The 22,862-nt window shown below is 43.0% G+C and overlaps 1 protein-coding gene across 10 annotated transcripts in view; it reads right to left on the bottom strand.

Annotated features, from left to right (window-relative positions):
• Positions 1-22,855, bottom strand: part of NME7 (NME/NM23 family member 7) — a 140,500-nt gene extending 117,645 nt beyond the window's left edge. For 5 of the 10 annotated variants that reach the window (XM_084843161.1, XM_084843160.1, XM_084843163.1 and 2 more), the window contains exon 1: positions 21,117-21,252. In XM_084843161.1, coding sequence (XP_084699287.1) covers positions 21,117-21,119 — 3 coding nt within the window. In that variant the 5' untranslated portion in view covers positions 21,120-21,252. Of the gene's footprint in view, positions 1-5,891; positions 6,104-21,116; positions 21,253-21,580; positions 21,648-22,718 lie in introns of those variants that run through there. The other 5 variants (XM_084843167.1, XM_084843166.1, XM_084843162.1 and 2 more) reach the window with 5 other exon arrangements.
• Between the last annotated feature and the right edge of the window lie 7 nt (positions 22,856-22,862).

Genomic DNA, 22,862 nt, shown 5'->3' with positions numbered 1-22,862 from the left:
GCACTCTGGCATGATCGAGAAGAGATCCTGGCCTTTCTCTCTGTGGCAACATTTCAAGTACTTGAAGAGCGCTATCCTATCTCCCCTCAGTCTTCTCTTCTCAAGGCTAAACATGCCCAGTTCTTTCAGTCTCTCCCCATACAGCTTTGTTTCCAGTCCCCTGATCATCCTCGTTGCCCTCCTCTGAACCCTCTCCAGTTTGTCTGCATCCTTCTTAAAGTGTGGTGCCCAGAACTGGACACAGTACTCCAGATGAGGCCTAACCAATGCTGAGTAGAGGGGAACTAGTACTTCCCGGGATTTGGAAACTATGCTTCTATTAATGCAGCCCAAAAGAGCATTGGCCTTTTTTGCAGTCACATCACATTGTTGGCTCAGATTCAGCTTGTGATCAACAACAATTACAAGATCTTTCTCGATTGTAGTGTTGTTGAGCCAAGTATCCCTCATCTTGTAACTGTGCATTTGGTTTCTTTTTCCTAGGGGCAGAACTTGGCATTTATCCCTATTAAATGTCAATCTGTTGTTTTCCACCCAGCAGTCCAGCCTATCAAGATCACTTTGAATTTTGTTTCTGCCTTCCAAAGTATTAGCTATCCCTCCCAATTTTGTGTCATCTGCAAATTTGATCAGCGTTCCCTGCACCTCCTCCTCCAAGTCATTAATACAAATGTTGAAGAGCACTGGGCCCAGGACTGAGCCCTGCAGTACCCCACTTGTTACCTCTCCCCAGTTTGAGAAGGTCCCATTGATAAGCACTCTTTGAGTCCGATTCTGTAGCCAACTGTGGATCCACCGGATCGTTGTTTCATCTAGCCCACTTTGAGCTAGTTTGCTCATCGGGATATCATGGGGCACTCTGTCGAAACCTTTTCTGAAGTCGAGGTATATGATGTCTACAGCATTCCCACGGTCCGCAAGGGAGGTTACTTGATTAAAAAATGAGATCAGATTCGTCTGGCAGGATTTGATCTTGACAAATCCATGTTGGCTTCGAGTAATCACTGCATTGTTTTCAAGGTGCTTACAGATGGATTGCTTTATCATCTGCTCCAGAATTTTCCCAGGGATTCATGTCAGACTGGTCTGTAGCTCCCAGGTTCCTCCTTTTTGCCGTTTTTGAAGATAGGGACATTAGCCCTCCTCCAGTCATCTAGCACTTCACCCATCCTCCACGATTTCTCAAAGAGAATAGACAGTGGTTCTGAGAGTTCTTCTGCCAGTTCCTTTATTATTCTAGGATGCAGTTCATCTGGCCCTGGAGATTTGAACTCATTCAAAGTAATGAGGTGTTCCTTGACCATATGCCTATCGATCTCAAGCTGCAATCCTGCCCCTTCAGCCTGTACTTTGCCTTTGCCAAGGGAGTCATAGACCCTCTTTTGGGAGAAGACTAAGCCAAAGTAGGAATTGAGCACCTCTGTCTTTTCTTTGTCATCTGTTACCATTTTGCCATCCTTATTTAATAGCTGAACCACCATTTCTTTCCTCTGCCTTTTACTATGCACGTAGCTGTTGTTTTTAGCATCCCATGTTCATAAAACATCCATCTATAAAGAAAGTATACAAAACACTGGCAGCAGTGCATTCCTTATTAATCCAGAACCAATCCTACTTCTCAGTCTGGCAGAGACCGGGTTCGCATGATCAGAGAGGGGAAAATAAGCCACGGTGGCTTATTTACCCACCCCACACGTGCTGGTTGCGAGCCACCTAATTTCCATAATTAGCCTCACTGGGTGCAGGTTGTCGTGATGTCTGAACCCGGTGAAGGTGGGTAGCTGGAGTGGTTTACAAACCACCCCAGAACTGATGGCTTGTTCTAGGGTTGCAGGGTGGTTTGTAACCTGCCACCCACCCTCACCGGATTCAGATGTCACCACCACCTGTGCTCAGCAAAGGTAATTATGGAAATTAGGTGGCTTACAACCAGCACGTATGGGGCGAGAAAATGAGGCACCACGGCTTATTTTCCTTCCCCGATCATGTGAACCCACCCAGAATAAAAAAAGGTCTTTAGGAGATCTCCTAATTTCACAATGGAGAGGGGCCTGGCAAATATTCCTGGGTTGAGAACTCCACAAAGCAGTATCACTGCCAACCACCAACCACCATCTTTATTTCTGGTAGGATTTACCCTTACCTGAAGTGGCAGTAACACCTGAAACACCATCTCTCCTGCAGATTTCAACTCACAGGGGTTGGGAATTAAGGAGATGGTGCCCCCTTCAATATTAATTTATTTATTGCTTCATATCCCACTTTTCTACAATAAAATTGCACTCAAAGTGGCATGCAATCGGAAAAATAACCAACAAACAAATTAAAATATCCCAAACCAGGACATCTGTGGCTTTATAGGTTAACATCAGTTCTTTGAATTCAGCCCAGAAACAAACTGGTAAGTTAAAGCTGACAGAGAATGGGTACTATGTTATCTCTCTCCAGGTAACATCAGTGCAAAAATGTGGACCAACTAACACTTCTGGACTATCTTAAAAGCCAGTGAAGGGCATTATAGAAGTCAAGCTGAGTGGCTACCAGTGCATGCATGATAGTTTCCAAGACCCTTTTCCTCCAAAAACAGATATAACTAACATTATTTCCAAAGCTGGGAAAACATACTCTTGGCAACAAATGACAACTGGCCATAGAAGTAACACCAGCAGTCCAGGAGCACTTCCAAACAGTGAACTCGTTTCCTAAGGGGAAATGTAAGTTCATTCAAAACAGGCCTATTCCCCACGCACATACACCCAGATGTGTACTGACAACCCCACCACCACCATCAGTACCACCATATTGCCGGGACTCCGTTTTCATTCCTTCTTATCTAGTTAATCAATGGTCTCAGGCAGGCATTCATAGGGGAGACTAACACAACAGGTGCTAAAGGAAAGGGGAACGGACCTGGGTGATGATCCCTTTCCACAAATGACCTAGCAGTTTCATGGAAGTGTTAAAATGCAAAGAAGGCAAGAAGGATCCCTGCTGTTCTCACAAAGAAAACCAGTAATATTCTAGCACCACCTCCTGACACCTGCTAGTGAGGTAGGAGTAGAACCACTGTCAAACAGTGCCCTCCACTCCCACCCTACACAAGTGGTCCAGAAGAATACCATGGTCAATGGCACCAAAGCCAATGAGAGATCTAAAAGAATCAACAGGGTCACATTTTCATTAACTCTCTTTCAGTACAGGTCATCCACCCAAGCAAGCAGGGCAACTTCAATCCCAAATCAAATCAAAATAAATTTAAAGACCATCCATTTCATCCAAGAGTTCCTGGAGCTCATAAGCTACTGCCCACATGAGAACCTTAGCTTAAAAATAAAAGAGATGTTTGAAAATAGGTCTGCAATGTTCCAGCACAAGGGCATCAAGGGAAAGTTTTTCAACAGTGGTCTTACTATTCATTCTTTTAAGAAGGTATGCACTACTTCTTCTGGTCAAAGATGTATCGATAAGGGAGACATGATAGAGGTACAAAATTATGCATGGTGTGGAGAATGTGGATAAGACATTTTTCTCCCTCTCTCAAAATACTAGAACCCAGGGTCATCCTATGAAGCTGATTGGTGGGAGAGTCAGGACAGATAAAAGGAAGGATTTCCTCACACAGCGCATAGTTAAACTATAGAACTCGCTACCACAGGATGTAGTGATGGCCACCAATTTGGATGGCTTTAAAAGGGGGTTGGACAAATTCCTGGACGAAAAGGCTATCAGTGGCTACTAGTCTTGATGGCTATGTGCTACCTCCAGTACCAGAGGCAGTGAGACTATGTACACCAGCTGCTGGGGAACATGGGTGGGAGGGTGCTGTTGTGCTCATGCCCTGCTTATGGGTTCCTGGTTGACAGCTGGTTGGCCACTGTGTGAGCAGAATGCTGGATTAGATGGACCCTTGGTCTGATCCAGCATGGCCCTTATGTTCTTATGATAATTAGCAGTAATCAATTCAATAATTTCCTGCTGCACCTCTTAACCAGTCCTGATAGACAATAGACCCAAGTGCTTTGTCCACACCTGTAGGTGTCAATGTTGTTGTTGTTTATTCGGTCTGTCGCTTCCGACTCCTCGTGACCCCATGGACCAGCCCACGCCAGAGCCTTCTGTCGGCCGTCGCCACACCCAGCTCCCCCAAGGTCGAGTCCGACACCTCCAGAATATCATCTATCCATCTTGTCCTTGGTCGGCCCCTCTTGCTTTTGCCTTCCACTTTCCCTAGCATCAGCATCTTCTCCAGGGTGTCCTGTCTTCTCATTATGTGGCCAAAGTACTTCAGTTTTGCCTTCAATATCATTCCCTCAAGTGAGCAGTCTGGCTTTATTTCCTGGAGTATGGACTGGCTTAATCTTCTTGCAGTCCAAGGCACTCTCAGAATTTTCCTCCAGCACCACAGTTCAAAAGCATCTGTCTTCCTTCACTCAGCCTTTCTTATGGTCCAGCTCTCGCAACCATAGGTTACTACGGGGAATACCATTGCTTGAACTATGCGGACCTTTGTTGTCAGTGTGATGTCTCTGCTCTTCACTATTTTATCAAGATTTGTCATTGCTCTCCACCCAAGAAGTAAACGTCTTCTGATTTCCTGGCTGCAGGCAGCGTCTGTAGTAATCTTTGCGTCTAGCAAGACAAAGTCTGTCACTGCCTCCACGTTTTCTCCCTCTATTTGCCAGTTCTCAATCAAGCTGGTTGCCATAATCTTGGTTTTTTTGAGGTGGAACTGCAACCCAGCTTTTGCACTTTCTTCTTTCACCTTCGTCATAAGGTTCCTCAGCTCCTCCTCGCTTTCAGCCATCAAAGTGGTATCAACAGGTAGGTGTCAATAACTGAAACTTATTCCACACCACCAGAGAAAACAGGCTACGGAGGCCTCTATTAAAGATGCTGCATCCAATATGGCATCTAAGTTAGAATGGATCCTCTTGTGCTCCATCCATTCTTTCAAATGCCTCAGTTCTCAGAGCAGTTTGAGCTCTAAGTAGCAGGTAAAAGCATCTAGCAGGTACCATATCAACTGATCCTCCTATATGTATAGGTGTCCACAAAGATTTTCACAAAGTGAACGACAGAACTAAACACTTCCATATGGCCATTTAAATCCCTCAGTCTGCAGGGGCAGACCATCCTAACAGATCTGCAAAGATTAGGAGATGGTGTAAGACCAACCTAATCAGTTAGTGATCTGTACATGACAAACTGGTTGCTACAGGTTCCCCCAGCCCCAGATGGTTAACAGGTCAGTCATCCAAATGCCAAAGAAATCGAATCCTTCCCAAAAAAGCTGCAGCAGCAACCCACAGATGGATACCCATACAGCTCAACAAAACAAGGAGGGCAGGGAAACAGAACTCTATTGAGCCCAATGGGGATTCCCCCCTGTACTCAGCAGCTACACCCTCTGGGAAGGATCATGCCTCAAATTAATAACTTTCAAGAAGGAAAAGAACATCTGTTTTTATTTTATAGATATATATTCAGAAGGCAAAGTAGCATTTATACAAACTATTACACAGAACAAAAGAAAGAAAGAAAGAAAGAAAGAAAGAAAGAAAGAAAGAAAGAAAGAAAGAAAACCAACTGGGTCAATTTGAACCACTTTATAAATGCCAAAGTTTTGCACATAATTAAGCCTTCACCTGCTACACTATAATCAGTGTTTAGAACTAAAAGAAAGAAAAAAACTGCATTAGGCTTCTTCTGCATCCCTTCAGTTCTTAAGCAAAAGAATCAACAAAAGCAAGCAGAAAGCAAGGCAAAGCATCAGTACTCCCAAGTTCTGTTCCCACCGTTGTACTTGACATGCTGTGTAATTGTGGACAAAATAGTTCAACCTCCTACATACCTCAAGAATCCCCAAATTAAAGTGATGGAATTGTATTTACCAGAAAGGTCTAGGACAAAGACAAAGTATGTATAATGCAGTAAAGCACACCCATGGGTGGGATCCCCTTCAGTGCTAGTTCACTTAGTGATTATAAAAGCAGCAGCTTTGAAGGCAAATGGAGAATTCACATAAAGAAGCCTTTGAACCCTCCGTTGAAAATCTAACTTGTAGTGTTTCGAATAGATACGAACTGAAGATCAGGACGGTGATCTGTAAATAACAGGAAAGAGGAAAATTTTCAAAGCAGCCAGATTTTGCCAGAATTCAATATTGGAAACAGTTCTAGTAAGCCTTTGTTTTTTCATTCATGAGAGGAGATTATTTATTTAATTTATTATTATTTTATTTCTATTCCACCTTTCATTTAAAAAAAATCCCAGGGCAGATAATATTAAAATACAATACAAGAAAAATTAAAACAATAAAATACAATTTTTCTAATAAAATCAGCTTCAACTATTGAGCGATATAAATATGTAACTAAGAAATAAATAAATAAAAATCAGCAGAGAGAAACAAAAACACAATAGATATCCAGTCATATTCATTGCCCACTAATAAATGCCCAGGCAAACAGAGAAGCTTTAGACTGGCACCAAAACGCCAGTAAAGCTGATGCCAAGCATACCTCTTGGGGAAGGGCATTCCAGAGTTGCGTCCCAATGTACTTCCCCTAGTGGTAGGATGAGACAGGCCTGTCCCCCAGTTCATTTTCTTTTTCTGTAGCTATCCCCCATGCACTTAAGCTGAAACCCTGATGATGTTGTCGATGTCTATTTTGGCATCAAGCATGAAGCTTCAGGTGATGCTGCAGAATTGTATGAGCTCTTGAACACCAGGTATTAAGCAATTTGGTTGATGCAAGTGGGGCCCAGACACCATTTTTTTTAGCCCAGTACAAACTTGTCATATAAAACCCCTCCCACACATATACCACAATCCTATCCCATACATACAACTGCATGAAATAAATGTTTCTATGCTAATTCTATGTAGACAACGCAGAGCTAGATGCAACCATGGTTTGACTCAGTAAGTGATCTCCTCAAGCCGATATTTGGCCAGAATTCTTGCGGAACTGGTATCATCTCAGAAACAGTTTCACATGCATTCTCCCATGCTCTGTCTTTGACTGAGGTGAGATGTATCCACAAGAATAAATAAAGGATGCCAACCCACACAGGCATAAATAGTGATTTGAGATGTGAATATGCAACTAGTGTGCTTGGCGAAGCCATGTCCCTTCACAAATGGTGCCTACCCTGTAGTCAAATCAAAGAGCATTGCAAGTCCGCAGAAGACAAATTACATAACTGTGTTTGAGAATCGCACAATCTTGTAATGAAAGGCATGTAGGTACTGCTAAAATTGGCCTCTCTGCTCCCACTGAATATAGAACAAGTTCTAATTACTGTATTTAATAAGTACAGAATGAACCTCAATACAGCAGTATACTGCACTTTTAATAATCAGAACTCTGGAGGGGGAGAAATTAAAACGTGTTACTAACAGGAGGCTTTAATGACATGCAGGAAGGCAAAATGATGTGTGCACACAGGGACAGCACTAACATTAGAGCAACCGTGACCACACCTTTTGTTGTAATAGTACACATAAACAGTTTTGAGAAGTGCCCACCTGGACAAAACAGAATCAACCATTTCAGTGGGGCTGAAGTTGGATACAGTGATGCCTTAAGATCCAGGCAAAATATCAAAACGCCATCCACAAGCCTACAATGGATTCTGGAGTTCCAGGATCTGTCAACCTCTCCTCAGCCATCCTACTAACCTCGTGAGTACCAGCAAGGCTTTCTTCGCTACCCAACAATTCTTTATCTGTATCAACCAGTTGTCGTCTCCTCCTCCTCCTCCTCTCAGTGAGCTATGGCTCTCAAATCAAATAGTCTGCTGCTTACCTACACATACCTCACATCCCACTGTGGCTTCACTTCTTCTCTTATACACCACTAGCATCCACACCTTGGCTATTTATTTCATTTCTATACTGCCCAATAGCTGAAGCTCTCTGGGTGGTTCACAAAAATTAAAACCAAAAAGTACACAGTAAAATAATACAAAAATATGAAAGCATTAAAGCCACAATATAACAATACAACCAGAATAAAACCAGGATAAAACCTAGCAACAATGCAGAGATTTAAAATGCAGATTTAAAAAGCAAAACTAAAGGACTAGATAGTATAAGTCCTAAATTTTAGGACTTAGAAAGATAGTCCTAAAATGCCTGGGAGAATAAAAAGGTCTTCACCTGGCACCAGAAGGAGTACAATGTAGGTGCCAAGCAAACTTCACTAGGGAGCTCATTCCACAGCCCAGGTGCCACAGCAGAAAAGGCCCTCCTCCTAGTAGCCACCTGCCTCACTTCCTTTGGCAGGGGCTCATGGAGAAGGGCCTCTAAAGATGGTCTTAAGGTCTGGGCAGGCACATATGGGAGGAGGCAATCCTTCAGATAACCTGGCCCCAAGCCATTAAGGGCTTTGAATGTTAATACCAGCACTCTGAATCGGGCCTGGAAATGGACTGGCAGCCAGTGCAGCTAGAAAAGTACTGGCATAATATGAGCTCCTTGGCCAGTCCCTGTTAACAACCTTGCTGCCCTATTTTGGACCAGCTGAAGTTTCTGGACCATTTTCAAAGGCAGCCCCACATATAATGCACTGCAGTAATCCAGACGAGAAGTTATCAGAGCATGGATAACTGTAGCTAGGCTATCTCTGTCCAGATAAAGGCATAGTTGGTATACTAGCCTAAGCTGATAAAATGTGCTCCGTGCCACTGAGTTCACCTGTGCCTCAAGTGACAGTTCTGGGTCCAAGAGCACCCCCAAACTACAAACCTGATCCTTTAGTGGGAGTGCAACCCCCTCCAGAATAGGTTGAATATCACCTAGCCGGGCAGATGAACCACCCACTAACAGCACCTCCATCTTGTCTGGATTGAGTCTGTTTATTGGCCCACTTCCAGTCCATTACCATGCCCAGGCCCTGATTCAGAACAGCCGCTGCCTCACCTGGGTTTGATGAGAAAGAGAGGGAGGGCTGGGTGTCATCCACATATTGATGGTACCTCAGCCCACACCTCCGGATAACCTCCCCCAGCGGTTTCATGTAGATGTTAAACAGCATGGGGGATAAAATAGAGCCCTGTGGAACCCCATGGCATAATTGCCATGGCACAGAGCAATAATCCCCCAGCATCACCTTCTGGAATCGGCCAAACAGGTAGGAGCAGAACCACTGCAGTGCAGTGCCTCCAACTCCCAACCCAGATAACCTATCCAGAAGGATACCATGGTTGATGGTATCAAAAGCCGCTGAGAGGTCCAGGAGAATCAACAGGGTCGCACTCCCCCTGTCCCTCTCCCGGCAGAGGTCATCTCACAGGGCGACCAAGGCAGTCTCTGTTCCAAAACCAGGTCTGAAGCCTGATTAAAATGGATCTAGATAATCCGTTTCATTCAAGAGTGCCTGGAGCTGTCCTGCAACCACCCACTCAAGCACCTTGCCCAGGAAGGGGATGTTGGCCACTGGCCTATAATTGTTAACATCCTCCAGATCCAGGTTAGGCTTTTTCAGGAGTTCTCTGATTACCACCTCTTTTAAAGAGGCCGGCACCACTTCCTCTCCCGAGGAGGAATTTACAACCTCCTGGACCCAGCCAGACATCCCGTCCTTGTTTGATGTAATAAGCCATGAAGGGCAAGGGTCAAGCACACAATCGGACTTGGCCAAGCACCTTGTCCACCTCCTCAGGCCTCAGTAACTGAAACTCATCCAATAAAACTGGATCAAACAGTGCTCTGAACGTCTCTACCAATGGAACTGCATTAATCGCAGTGTCCAATTCATGACGAATCTGAGGAATTGTATCTTCAAAGTGCCATGCAACACTTGGTTGCCTAATAAATACATGAAATGAAACTGGTATCCACACTGTCACAAAAAGCCCTCACTTGTATCCCTCTAGCACAGGGTGGAGAACTACAAGCCTCCCGGCCTCTGAGGATCCAAATCCAGCCTTCAGATGTCCACAGAAAGCCATGCCCTCCCCCCCACCACCAATCATTGGGTGGTTTCTCTGCTTTTGTAAAGTTTTTCCCCATTCCAAAAGGTTGAAATGCCTCTCTGAAAGCTTGGTTACTGGCAGCAAAGAGCTGTAAGTTAAAATATGCTGGGGGGGTTGGCCCAACCCCTTTTGCTTTTCGCCCTGCCTATCACCAGAATGCAGCCCCCAAGAGCTTCTCCAAAATGAAATTTGGCCCTTGTGTTGAAAGAGGTTCTGCAGACCTGCTCTAGTATCAGCTTCCTTTCTTCACATTTGGCTGTATCACAACAGTAGAAACGCATGGAGAAAGATGCCCCACAAAACTAAAGTTCCTTTTCACCTGCTTCTGTTGACAAAGCCGAGCCAAATTTTCAGCAACATCCATTAATGCTGTTCTTCTATGGACAGTGTCCTCACTAAATTTCTTCCCCCAACAGCTTCCACTCTATTCTCCTTGTCCACTATAACAGTAATACTATTTAGGCAGCAATCCTATACCCACTTATCTGGGAGTAAGCCCTTTTGAATTCAGTAGGACTTACTTCTAAGTAGACATGTATAAAATTGTGCTGTTAGACACATTGTTGTCATTTTTCATAAACAGAAAATAGGTGTTTCCTTTGTCCTTCTAAAAAACCTATTTTTTCTCCAGTTTGCGTTATGGCTTTAGCAGTCAAAACCTAACTTGGCAGTACTGTCACTCTGCCAAATATGAAAACTCTGGCTTTGTAGGCTAACACATTGGCTAAAGGGGGGGGGGAGAAAAACATGGAGACCAGCACCAAAAAGCATTTAAAAATAAAAATGAGGAGGTCTCAACCAGTGCTAGAAAATGGTGTACTGAAATGAGCCCAAACACTTGTTGGATCCCCTCACCTAGTTTCCCCATACACACACACAAATATCTGGAAGCCAAAGTTATTAAACTTTTATTTATTTATGAGGATTTGAGCACCAGGTCTTTGAAAGGAAACATTTACAAATCATTCACTGTAATGCTGAAGACTACAACTTGGATCCCACATGCTCATTACTTTCACTTTCAATTAACAACCAAGGAAACCCCCATTGTGGCTATCATGATGTCCGAACCCAGAAACTCTGGGTTGTTTAGGCATTGAACAACCCAGGGTTAACCCCCCCAAAAAATCCATGAGTTAACTCTGGGTTGTTTAACCCCTAAACAACACAGACTTTCTAAGTTCCAACATCACAATAACAACCCAGGAACTAGGTTGAAAGCAGAAGTGATGAGCGCATGGCAGGCAGCGGGCTCGCTCACTGCCGCTTAGCTCTTAAAATCCATAGTTTAAACAACCCATGGGTTGTCATTACATGCGAACTGGACTCACTCCTATCCTTAATTTTTGCCCCCTACATATCTCATTTCACAATATAATGAATCACAGTTATATTTGCAAATTAATTAATTTCAACATTTATAATACCACCTGTCAGGGAAGAAAAGCCCTCCCAAGGCAGCTCATAGAAATAAGATAAAATGTTAAAATATAAAACACACATATAAAACAATAAAACTAAAACAGCAGCACAAAAGAACCAATACTCAGACCAGCAATCCACATAAAACATAACGTAATTAGCAGTAGCAGTTTAAAAATCCAGCCTAAAGTAATTAATTTAAAGTAGACTGGAAGAAAAAGGTCTTTAAGGCCCATCTAAAAACTGCTGCAGTCAAGTGAACTCAGGGCAATGTACAGGAAGTATACATGAACGGTGACTTGAACTCAGGTGTCCAAGTCAGAGCACTCTGTCTACTATGCCACAATGGTTCCCCCCATCTAATCCTTTTCTGAGCAGTTCACATACACATGAGTCTCCCAGAACTGCAGCGAAGGTGAAAAGTGACCTTCAGCCAGCTGATACCGGTGTGTGTTAGCACCAAACAGTTTGAAAGGCGGTTCCAAAGAGCACACGTTTGGCATTTACCTTGAACATTCTGAGAATATCGTGGCCTATTAAAAATTTATTGCCTTGCTACATCGAAGGCAAAGAGCTCGACCAATCCCTTTCTTCTTCATGACTGAGAACATTTTGAGCCAGCATTCATTGTGTACTATAGTTTAACCAAATAGTCTCCTGCCAAGTCTGTCATTAAAGTTAAAGCACTTCTTTTTACCTCGTGTTGTGTAAAATATTAACTCTTGGGCAACTCGGCTGAATACAGATTTCAGTCAGCACAAATTATGTTCAATGGCATACTCATAAATCCTCTATAATAAAGACAGATATCAAGTTAATACTGAACAGAGGTGTGCTGGGCTTCGCTTTTCTTTTTTCAAAGATGAAAACAAATCCTTACCTACTATCTTTAATAGTGGGTAATATAATGAATAATGAATCCACAGATCCACAGCCCTCCCAGTACTGAAACATGCTCCCAAACCAGCAGTACCTGAAGCTGCTATAGATTAATTCCCTCCCATCAAAATCAATATAAGGATTTTTTCTAAATAGCCAGAAAAGGGGTGGGGGAGAACAGCAAAAACACCACTCCTCTCTCCCTTCTGTCCTGCTGGCATAAGCCCAGTAGGACTTTGGCTGAGGCGATTCCTCCACCCTCAGATCTTCCTGCCAGCAGTGGTAGGGTTGTTCTGTACGGCTACAGTAGGATAGCCACTTTCCTTGGAGTAAGTCTCATTGAACTCAGTGGGGCATATATAGGATTGCACTGTAAACCTTGCTAATTCAGATCAACTAAGAAAATTAGCCTCTGTAATGTTCCCTTTGAAAGTTATACAATAAAATGACTTTTTCTGCCAAAACCTAAAATGCCATTCTGGATTATTTATATCACAATCGTTGCCTCGGGTCATAGCAAGAGCAAGGAAATGTTCATTTGTTTTCAAAGACCTTCCATATGATCTTGGGTAATTAATTCATTTTCATTTTAGATATTCAGAGCAATCAGCAACAGTACATAAAAGCAGATGTTTAGAATTTCTGCTGTGATGTACTTGGCTAAATAGGAATACAACTGCAAACAGAGGTTGCAATCCTGCACAGGGTTAGACTGCTTAAATTCCAGTGGCAGGGACATGTGCAAAATAGTCAACACTTGAGAGCAATTCTAAACTCTAATTATTGTCTACTGCACAGTGGCTCTTCAGGATGTCTTTCCCATTGTCAGCTACCTGATTCTTATAACTGGAGATATTAGGGATTGAACCTGGGACATTATGCACACAAAGCATGTACTCCACCATTGAACTATGGCCTGTCCCATACCACTGGGGTTACAGTGGAATTGCAGCAATTACAGCAAGCACAGGGAGAAATCTCATCACCTAGACTTACTCAAATCACAATTTTCTACAAGAACATCAGCTACCATAATTTTTAAAACAGCTTAGGGCTCTTAGGATGGAGGTATTCACAAATGGTTCAAATACTGTTTGTCTGAAGAAACCGTAAGGAGCAGCTGCCAAACACCCATGCTTTAAATTACACGTTTCTTCCAGTCCAGACACATCTTTGTCAGCTTAAGTGCTCCACCTGGTGTTTTAAAATGGTCATATTTCATTTCAAGACTTCAGTTGAAGAAACTGCATTATTTATTCATAATTCTTTTTAAACTACGAGTAGAGTGTAGACAGGAACGTTATAGTAATATCATAGAATCATAGAATCATAGAATAGTAGGGTTGGAAGGGGCCTACAAGGCCATCGAGTCCAACCCCCTGCTCAATGCAGGAATCCAAGTCAGAGCATCCCTGACAAATGGCTGTCCAGCCTCGTCTTAAAGGCCTCCAGTGTGGGAGAGCCCACCACCTCCCCAGGTAATTGGTTCCATTGCCGTATTGCTCTGACACTCAGGAAGTTTTTCCTGATGTTCAGCCGGAATCTGGCTTCCTGTAACTTGAGCCCATTATTCCGTGTCCTGCACTCTGGGATGATCAAGAAGAGATCCTGGCCTTCTTCTCTGTGACAACCTTTCAAGTACTTGAAGAGTGCTATCATATCTCCCCTCAGTCTTCTCTTCTCAAGGCTAAACATGCCCAGTTCTTTCAGTCTCTCTTCATAGGGCTTTGTTTCCAGTCCCCTGATCATCTTTGTTGCCCTCCTTTGAACCCTCTCCAGCTTGTCTGCATCCTTCTTAAAGTGTGGTGCCCAGAACTGGACACAGTACTCCAGATGAGGCCTAACCAGTGCTGAGTAGAGGGGAACTAGTACTTCCCGGGATTTGGAAGCGATGCTTCTATTAATGCAGCCCAAAATAGCATTTGCCTTTTTTGCAGCCACATCACATTGTTGGCTCATATTCAGCTTGTGATCGACGACAATTCCAAGATCCTTCTCGCTCGTAGTGTGGTTGAGCCACGTATCCCCCATCTTGTAACTGTGCATTTGGTTTCTTTTTCCTAGGTGCAGAACTTGGCATTTGTCCCTATTAAATGCCATTCTGTTGTTTTCTGCCCAGCACTCCAGTCTATCCAGATCACTTTGAATTTTGTTTCTGTCTTCCAAAGTATTAGCTATCCCTCCCAATTTTGTGTCATCTGCAAATTTGATCAGCATTCCCTGCACCTCCTCCTCCAAAGTCATTAATACAAATGTTGAAGAGCACTGGGCCCAGGACTGAGCCCTGCGGTACCCCGCTCGTTACCTCTCCCCAGCTTGAGAAGGTCCCATTGAGAAGCACTCTTTGAGTCCGATTCTGTAGCCAACTGTGGATCCACATGATCGTTGTTTCATCTAGCCCACTTCGAGCTAGTTTGCTCATTAGGATATCATGGGGCACTTTGTCGAAAGCTTTGCTGAAGTCGAGGTATATGATGTCTACAGCATTCCCACGGTCTACAAGGGAGGTGACTTGATCAAAAAATGAGATCAGATTTGTCTGGCAGGACTTGTTTTTGACAAATCCATGTTGGCTTCGAGTAATCACGGCATTGTTGTCAAGGTGCTTCCAGATGGATTGCTTTATGATCTGCTCCAGAATTTTCCCGAATTTTAAATATATTTAAAACAAACACAGTAGTTAAATGAAAAATTCTCAGGCAAGGAACCTATCAAATGCATATTCAAGGAAAATCACAAGGTTAAACATTTGAGGCACAATCTAGCCTCCTCCAAATTCAGAGGTGCATTTGAGACACAGGAGGCCCGGGGTTATTAAAAATGGCCAGGTACATTGCAATGCACATGGCACATCAGCAACATGCCCAGCACAAGGCTATCATAGCCAAGGGGATGCAGGACTGACCAATCCTCTTCATGTTTACTTAGAAATAAGTCCTACTATGTTCAATGGGGCTTACAACTGAGTAGATGTACATGGAATTGCAGCCTAAAACTTGAACCCGCAACTTTCAGTTTGCTACTAATCTAGGGGTGGGCAACTTCCTGGGGTCAGGGGGGCTGCATCCCCTGCTTGCCACTGCCACACTGCCGAATTTGCTACAGCATGGCAAAAAAACACCATGATTTTGCTTTAAAACAAGGTGCACGAGGAGCACACAATTTGCTTTCCAGCAAAATTATGCTCCTGACATCACTTTCAATCTTAAGCACTTACTTAAGTATCAAATGTTAAAGGCTGGAAAAATACCAGAAGGCACTTCCTAGAATTTCGTACAGCCTATGTCTTCAACTAAAAAAAAATCCTGTGAGAAGCAGCAAGAATCCAATTTATTTTCTAACTGCAGAGTATTATGACATACCCCAAAAGAAATAGTTTAGCAGATAACGGCAGCTTATTATTACAGGAAAGGACTGCATCGTACTGTCACAGCTTGCTTAAAGAGTTACCAAGTTGTCAGCAGTTCCTCCATCAATAGATACGCTTTTAATCTTATTTTTATCTAAGCTACTTCTTTGCAGTGAAATATAATTCTGCTCTCGCTGAATTAGACACCATTCCCAAGGCTGCTTACATCATGGAAATTCAACCAGAGATATTAAGACTATGACTTTCAATCCCATCATTTATAATTACAGATCCAACTTTTAGGGAGGGGAGAGAACTTAAAGAATGATCACTGCCAATTTTCACACACAAATTCAATTTATGCCTGATGGAAGTGTAAATTGCATACCAAGGCTTAGAGGTGGAGGTATAAAAAGCCTACAAAGGACCAAGGCTAAGGAGAGATGCTAGCTTTAAACTGGCCAGCTGGCAGTTCTCTTTACACTACTGCTAAATAGTGCTAAAACTAATATTTCTATTATATAGCAGCTCCAACACAGAATAATGCTGAGACTTCTTTCAAGATTCACCAAATGTGACAAAGATAATTCCTAAAAATAACTCTCAAGATGCACCTCATATGTCTAACCACACTTGTGTGCAATAACATACAACTGCGATGCCTATTTTTAAATAGTAAACAAATGAGTAAATATTGTATACTACTCACTGTTCTTTTAACAGACTCACCAAAATAACGCTTGCAGATGCAAGGTATACTCCAGTAAAATCTCTAATGCGAGCCCATTTATTTTCCAGGTGCCAGAGCCAACATTACAAACACATACATTTTACTCAGTGAGGTCTAACTGGCACTCTAGTAGTTTAAAAAATATATATGTATAGAAGTATTGAAGCACCTACCTTCCACTTTCCACTACCAAATTTGTGGATCCAGTCCTGCAATGTGTACATAAACAGTTTTTTGTTCTGGCAGGCCTTTGGATAGTCTGGACCTGATGTATATGATGGATTGATACTATTGTTTATATTGTTGTTGGCTTTTTTAAATTCTAAAATTTTATACAATTTTAATATTATTGATTCAATAATATTTTTAATTTTTGTATATTCCTATTTATATGTTTTAACTGTACAAATTTTTAATGTTGTAAAGCTGCCTTGAGTCCCAGTATTGGGAAAAAGGCGGGATACAATAATAATAATAACCACAGCTTAAATAAAATGTAATTATTTCACCATCACATAAAAGACTGGTAAGAAAATCAATGCTTAGAATTCTCTCCTAAGACCATATTGCAGGTTGTAAAAAAGAAATCTCTGAAGAAAATTTTATGAATGTTTAAACAGATACATTCATAATCCTTAGCAACATTATAGCTATGTCAGCAAATGGAAAATGTCCGATCTCCCCCCATGCACTATATATTATTTTCAGGGTACGTGTACTTTGAAGTTATAGTTTGGTATACAGTATGAGATCATAACCTAGAGGAAGCAATGCTTGGAATTTATTAATATCTGAAGCTGTTAAACAAAAAAAGCAATCATGAAATTTGAGTAGAATGTATATAATATAGACTCTGAAACATGACCTGGCACATGAAGAGTTGAAATGGGCACAAAACTGTCCTTTTGCCACAAGGCTGCATAACTTTGAAGTGGCACTGAAGTGGTTTATTCCCTTAGTTTTTTTTGAAAGGATTACAGAGCACTGCCTGAGATGCAAACATTTAGCTTGTAAATTCAAAACCAAATTAACCACAACACTTAGAAATGTGCAGGGTGCACTTTTGCTGGATTCTCTGAAATCCAGTCTTCCAGTGGCCAGGGTTTCTTAAGAATTGTGACATACCAGGTTGAAGAAACATCTAGTCTAGTATCTTATTTCATACAAAAAGGTCCAGTCTGCATTGAGTTTATCTCTACAAAGGAGGGGATGGGAAGCCAGAGAGAATCATGTTCCAGGCATTCTGCCATTTATTTAATCTTGATTAGGCTCTGATCCTATCTTACAGCTTCAGAAATTCAGCATCCAAGCTATTACATGTCAGACTGATATAAGTAATAAATAATCATAACAGCCATTGATTGCTTCCTGTTTACAGTTTGGCCAAAGGACTCCCATTAATTTGAAGTTTGATTAATATTTCCTGAACATTGAACGAAACAGCCCAGACAGTTTATGGGTTTTTTCAGACTTTTTTTGGCATAACAATTCATAACTCAATTGTTACATAGGATCCAGACATATTTCCTCAAAGTAGCATTTCTGCTGCCGGTCATTTCATTTGTGGTCTGTCTACCATTTGTTTAACTTTCCTTTTAGTTCTTTGGAACTTATGTTTCTGTCCTTTTCAGTGTTCAGCACAAATCTTCCCTGAAGTCTTTTTCTTTTAACATGCGAAAAGGTTATCTCATCTCCCCTTCCATTAATTGGGGATAGGTTAGAGAGCCACTAGTTCCAGATTCCAATTAGTGCTACTATAGTGCTAAGAAAAGTGTTTCAAAGATTCCAGGTAAAATGGATGGGCAAAATATAAAGAAAGAGGCAAGGGGTGGATAAAGGCCTACCAAAGAAAGGGTAAGAAAACTGTCATCACTACTGGAACAAGTAAGGATTTGTGAAGGAAGTATATTTTCAGAATGGATTTAAAGTACAAAAGGGAGATGAGAGACTAGGAGGAAAGTAGATTGTTCTAGGTATAGATATGGCATGCAAGGCAATCCAAAGGAAAGAGTGAAAGATAGTAGCAACCAGGAGTGAAAGGAAAAGAAGGTTTGTGCAGCCCAGTCCCAAGCATAGTCAAATATAAATTTCATTGAGATCAACGGAGCTATACCATACATCAGGGATGGGGAACCTCCAGTCCATGGACTAGGTGTGGCCCACAGAGATTGCCCATTGGCCAGGCTGCTTCTTCCCCAACCCCAGACCCATCTCCTCTCTCCTGCAAGGAAAAGCTCTTATCACCAGTCAGCAGCTAACTGGAGATAAGACCTTTTTGCTGCTATGCAGTGACAAAGGGAGCCTTTGTCACTGTGCAGTAGGAAAAAGCTCTTATCTCTGATTAGCTGCAGATTAGAGATAAAGAGCTTTTCCTTGTTGGAGAGAGGAACCAGCTGAGTGAGTCAGTCCTGCTTATTTGTGAGTAGACATGCTGCTCGTGCTTACTTCTGAATATACATGCAGAAGCTTGGTACTTGGGATATGATTTGGAAGTGTTGCTTAGTGATTCAGTCCTGTTTCCTTATGAGTAGACATGAAGAAGTATTGTCCTCCTTACCGCTAAATAGGCTTAAAATTGGTAATTATCACATTTGGCACCATCCTGTTCACTTTGCCCCCCCTGCCCCCCCCAACAGAATACAGTCCCCAAGGCCCTTCGAAGACTAGAATTGTGTCCTCAGACTAAAAAAAGTTCCCCACCCCAGCTATACATAGTAAATTTATAAGATTGCAGCTTTAAGTGCAGACCTTTGATTAACTGAAGACTTTCAGCCAGATTCAAAGTCTCTTTACTCAGAAGTAGATCAACAGCATTTACTTTCATGAACATTTGCTTAGGAGTTCAGGTTCAGAAGTAGGAGCAACTGTTAATGGCATTTGCTGTAAATTGCACTCCTACTAAATCAAGGATTACCTTGTTTTAATCCATCATATGGAAGGAACTGACATATTATTCTAATGTTATCACTGTTAACACTAATAATGCTGTAAAGTGCTATATAAATGCTGAATAGAAGTGCTGTATAAAATGTATGTACAGTGCCGTACAGGTATAACATTGATATAATACTGTTACACACACCCCACTTCCATGGTGAGAAGTTCCAAGGACAGTAGTACAGGATTTATGCTGCAATCCTATACCAAATTACTTGGAAGAAAGCCTCATTTAATTAAATGGGGCTTACTTCTGAATAGACTTGTACAGAATTGCACTGTTGGTTTCCTTTTGATGAGACACCACTGAAAGCTACTTCAACATCATTTCCACCACCCCCATCTACTTGCTGTAACATTTTGCCTGATGGCGAGATCTGGAGATTTCAAAAACTTATACATTTTTTGTGACCTTTGAGTTGGCCTAATAAAGTTAGTGGCCTAACAAAAGGTGTTACCCTAACATGAATTTTTCTTATGGCCAACATGTTTAACTTTGCTTTTTTTGGAAGCTTATATTATTTTTGTAATATTACCTGTTCTACAAAATAGACAAGCACAGCAGAAGCAAAAAGTCATTCATTCAGCAAATCCCCAAAGAACATATACAACCAATGCCAGACTGTGCATGCTTACAATAAGCATGCACACACAAACTCCAACTAGAAAGCTCTCAGCTCTGGTTTGCTGCCCTTCCTCTCCTGTCCTTTGCCATCTCTCTTCTCCCTCCCCAGCTGTAGGGCTCACACATTTCTCCAGCCTGATAGGATATCTTCTTCCAAACCTGAAGAGAGAGTCTCAGGAGAGCCAGTAAGATGTAGCAGTTAGAGTAGCCTTCCTAACATGGGTCCCCCTGCAGATGTTTTTTAGCTTATAACTCAATTGTGTGTGTGTGTGTGTGTTTAATTATAATTTGTATATTCATGTTTTTATACTGTAAACACCCTGTGAGAGCAGTGCACCCTGAAAGGTGGGTTAATTTTTTAATAAATTCATAAATCTACTTTAAACTTTTAAAGGTTTTTATATTATGTTTCATTATATCGCTGTTTCGTAGTTTTAAATTTTGTGAACTTCAAGATTTGGGCAGTTCGGAGAGCTTCAGGTATTGGGCAGTATAGAAATATAATAATTATTTGCATTATTATTGTTATTATTAACAACTCCCATTGATCATGCTGACTGGGGCTGATGGGAAGTGTAGTCCAAAACATCTGGAGGGGCCCACGTTGGAAAAAAGTGTCAGACTAGAACGACCAAGTTTGTATCACCACTTAGCCATGAAGTGCATTGCCTAACCTACCTCACAGGGTGGTTGTGAGGATAAAAGGAAGAGGCGAGGCCCATGTACACCACCTTGGAAGAAAGGAGGGAGCCAACTATAATAACAACCTCACTAAGTAAGGGCGCAATCCTACGCATGTTTAGACAGAAAAATGTCCTACAACCCCAACATGCCCCAGCCAGCCAGAAGAAGACCTACAACTCCCAGCAATGCCCGGAGCCAACCACGATGGCTGGGGCACGCTGGGAGTTGTAGGACTTTCTTCTGTGTAAACATGCATAGGATTGCGCCTTAAGCGCTAATTCCCTCCCACTGATAAAACATCAGCCAGCATCCTCAGCCACCCACCCGCCTGAGGAGTCGCCGAGAGGGCGCTGCTTTTCAGCTCGAGAGTCCCAGCAAGGCACCGGCCTTCACTCGGGATGCTTAGGAGAGGGCACCCCCTTCGGCGCCTCACGCTCCGTGATCTAGGGGCGCCCCCTCCCTCGGCCCTCTATCATTTGCGCCCCCCCCCCGGCCGCCCCATCACTCACCATGGTACAGCCCCCTCCGCCCACGGCTTCCCGCGCGCTACGTCAGCCAAGCAGTCGCTGCTCCCTCAAACCCTACGAACAAAACCGGCCGACTAAACGCGCCGCCACCAAGCCGCTTCTTAGCAACCGAAGCCACGCCCCCTGCCGCGGCCGCCGCATAGAGAAAGGGAAACGGCTTTGTTTGACCGACGTTCAGCCTAAACTTCCGGTAAAAATAGAAAGGCTCCAACAGCGTTGGTTTTCTATTGGCTCAGCGTGGCGTCGCTCTCCAGCCCTTTACGGTGGAAAGACCCAGTCTAACTTTTCATTGGGAAGTGAGACCGGAAATGCCGTCGCTCGCGTGGGAGCGAGCGCGAGGGAGAGTGCTGTACAGAGGGGACGTCGTCACTATAGCGTTGGATGAAGCATAGAGATAGGAAAATATAGTATTCCCCACACACACACACACACACACACACACTAACCTAGAGACCAAACTTCCTAGTTCCTTTTTAAGTTTTCGCCCTCTCTCGGCTTGGATGCAAGGGAGAGCTGTCCATAGAAAACAATGGAGAAATACAGGATTTTAGGAACAAAGTTGGGAGGAGTTCATGCTCTTTCTAACTCAGGACTTGTTTCACAGGAAAAAAAGGAGCTGCGGGAGATTCTAAATATGTAAAAATTACCCTGCCAATGCAAATACAACCTATCGTTATCACTTATTGCAGGTTGTAGGTGTTGGCTGTGGCTGTGGCTGAGGGAGAATGACTTACTTACAACAGCCCTGCAGTGTATCCCACTGATACAGATTAGAGGTGGAGGGCAAGCAAAGGCCAATCTACTCAGGAGTGGGGCAACAACCTCCAACCCCCACCAGCCCTAGCCAGCACAGCCAATGCTGAAGGATCATGGGAGTTGAAGGCCAAAACATCTGGAGGACCATAATTTGTCCATCCCTGACTTAAATGGTTCCACCCTTGCCCCAGTCCTGTTGCCAGGGCTGGCATCAAGGGTAGGCATGGTTGGGCACGTGTCACGAGCTCACACCCAAGCAAGGGCCCACACCCAAGAGTCCCTGGGCATTGCTCCTCCTCTTCACCATGGCACTCGGCTTGTTCACCTGCCTCTTCCTCTGGCCCAGACAACCGTGGTGGTGGTAAGAAGGAGGAGCAGTAGATGCCCCTGCATACATGCTCGCTGGCTCTCTGCCTGTCAAGCAAGCAAGTGGTAGCAATGATGAGAAAGAGGATGCGGAGCAAGAGCAACTGGTGACAGTGGTGGTGACAAAGTAAACTCAGTGAGGGAGGGGGGCCGTGGAGGGGGGCTTGCCCAAGGACCCTCAACAACCTGGAGCCAGCACTGTGCTGCATTCTAGTGCAAAAGCATTTTGCTCCATGCATGCAGATATGTTGCACTTGCAATGGTTTAAAAACCCAAATCGCATTTTTTCAGGGACATACTAAAACAAAGGACAGCACTGTACTGTCCTTTCTTTTAGTATGTCACCATTTTTCACGTAAAATAAGAAACTAGTTAGAAGAGTATAAATCCTTGCATGTGCTCCTATATTTTGTTGGAGAGGGGAGGGGGATACACTAAGGCTGCAATCCTATACACACTTACCTGGGAGCAAGTCCCATTGCACTCGATAGGACTTACTACTGAGTAGACAGGAACAGGATTGCAGTGCAAAATTCTGAACTTCTCCAAGGAGTTGTAAGGGTAGCTCTCTCAACTCAGTAAGCTTCAAACTCGACTCAGAAGGGA

Source organism: Heloderma suspectum, chromosome 3 (genome assembly GCF_057233095.1).
Source record: "Heloderma suspectum isolate Gila_16-S chromosome 3, 16-S_ref, whole genome shotgun sequence".
In the NCBI taxonomy this organism is placed as follows: Eukaryota; Metazoa; Chordata; class Lepidosauria; order Squamata; family Helodermatidae; genus Heloderma; species Heloderma suspectum.
This window is presented reverse-complemented; position numbering and strand designations above follow the sequence as displayed.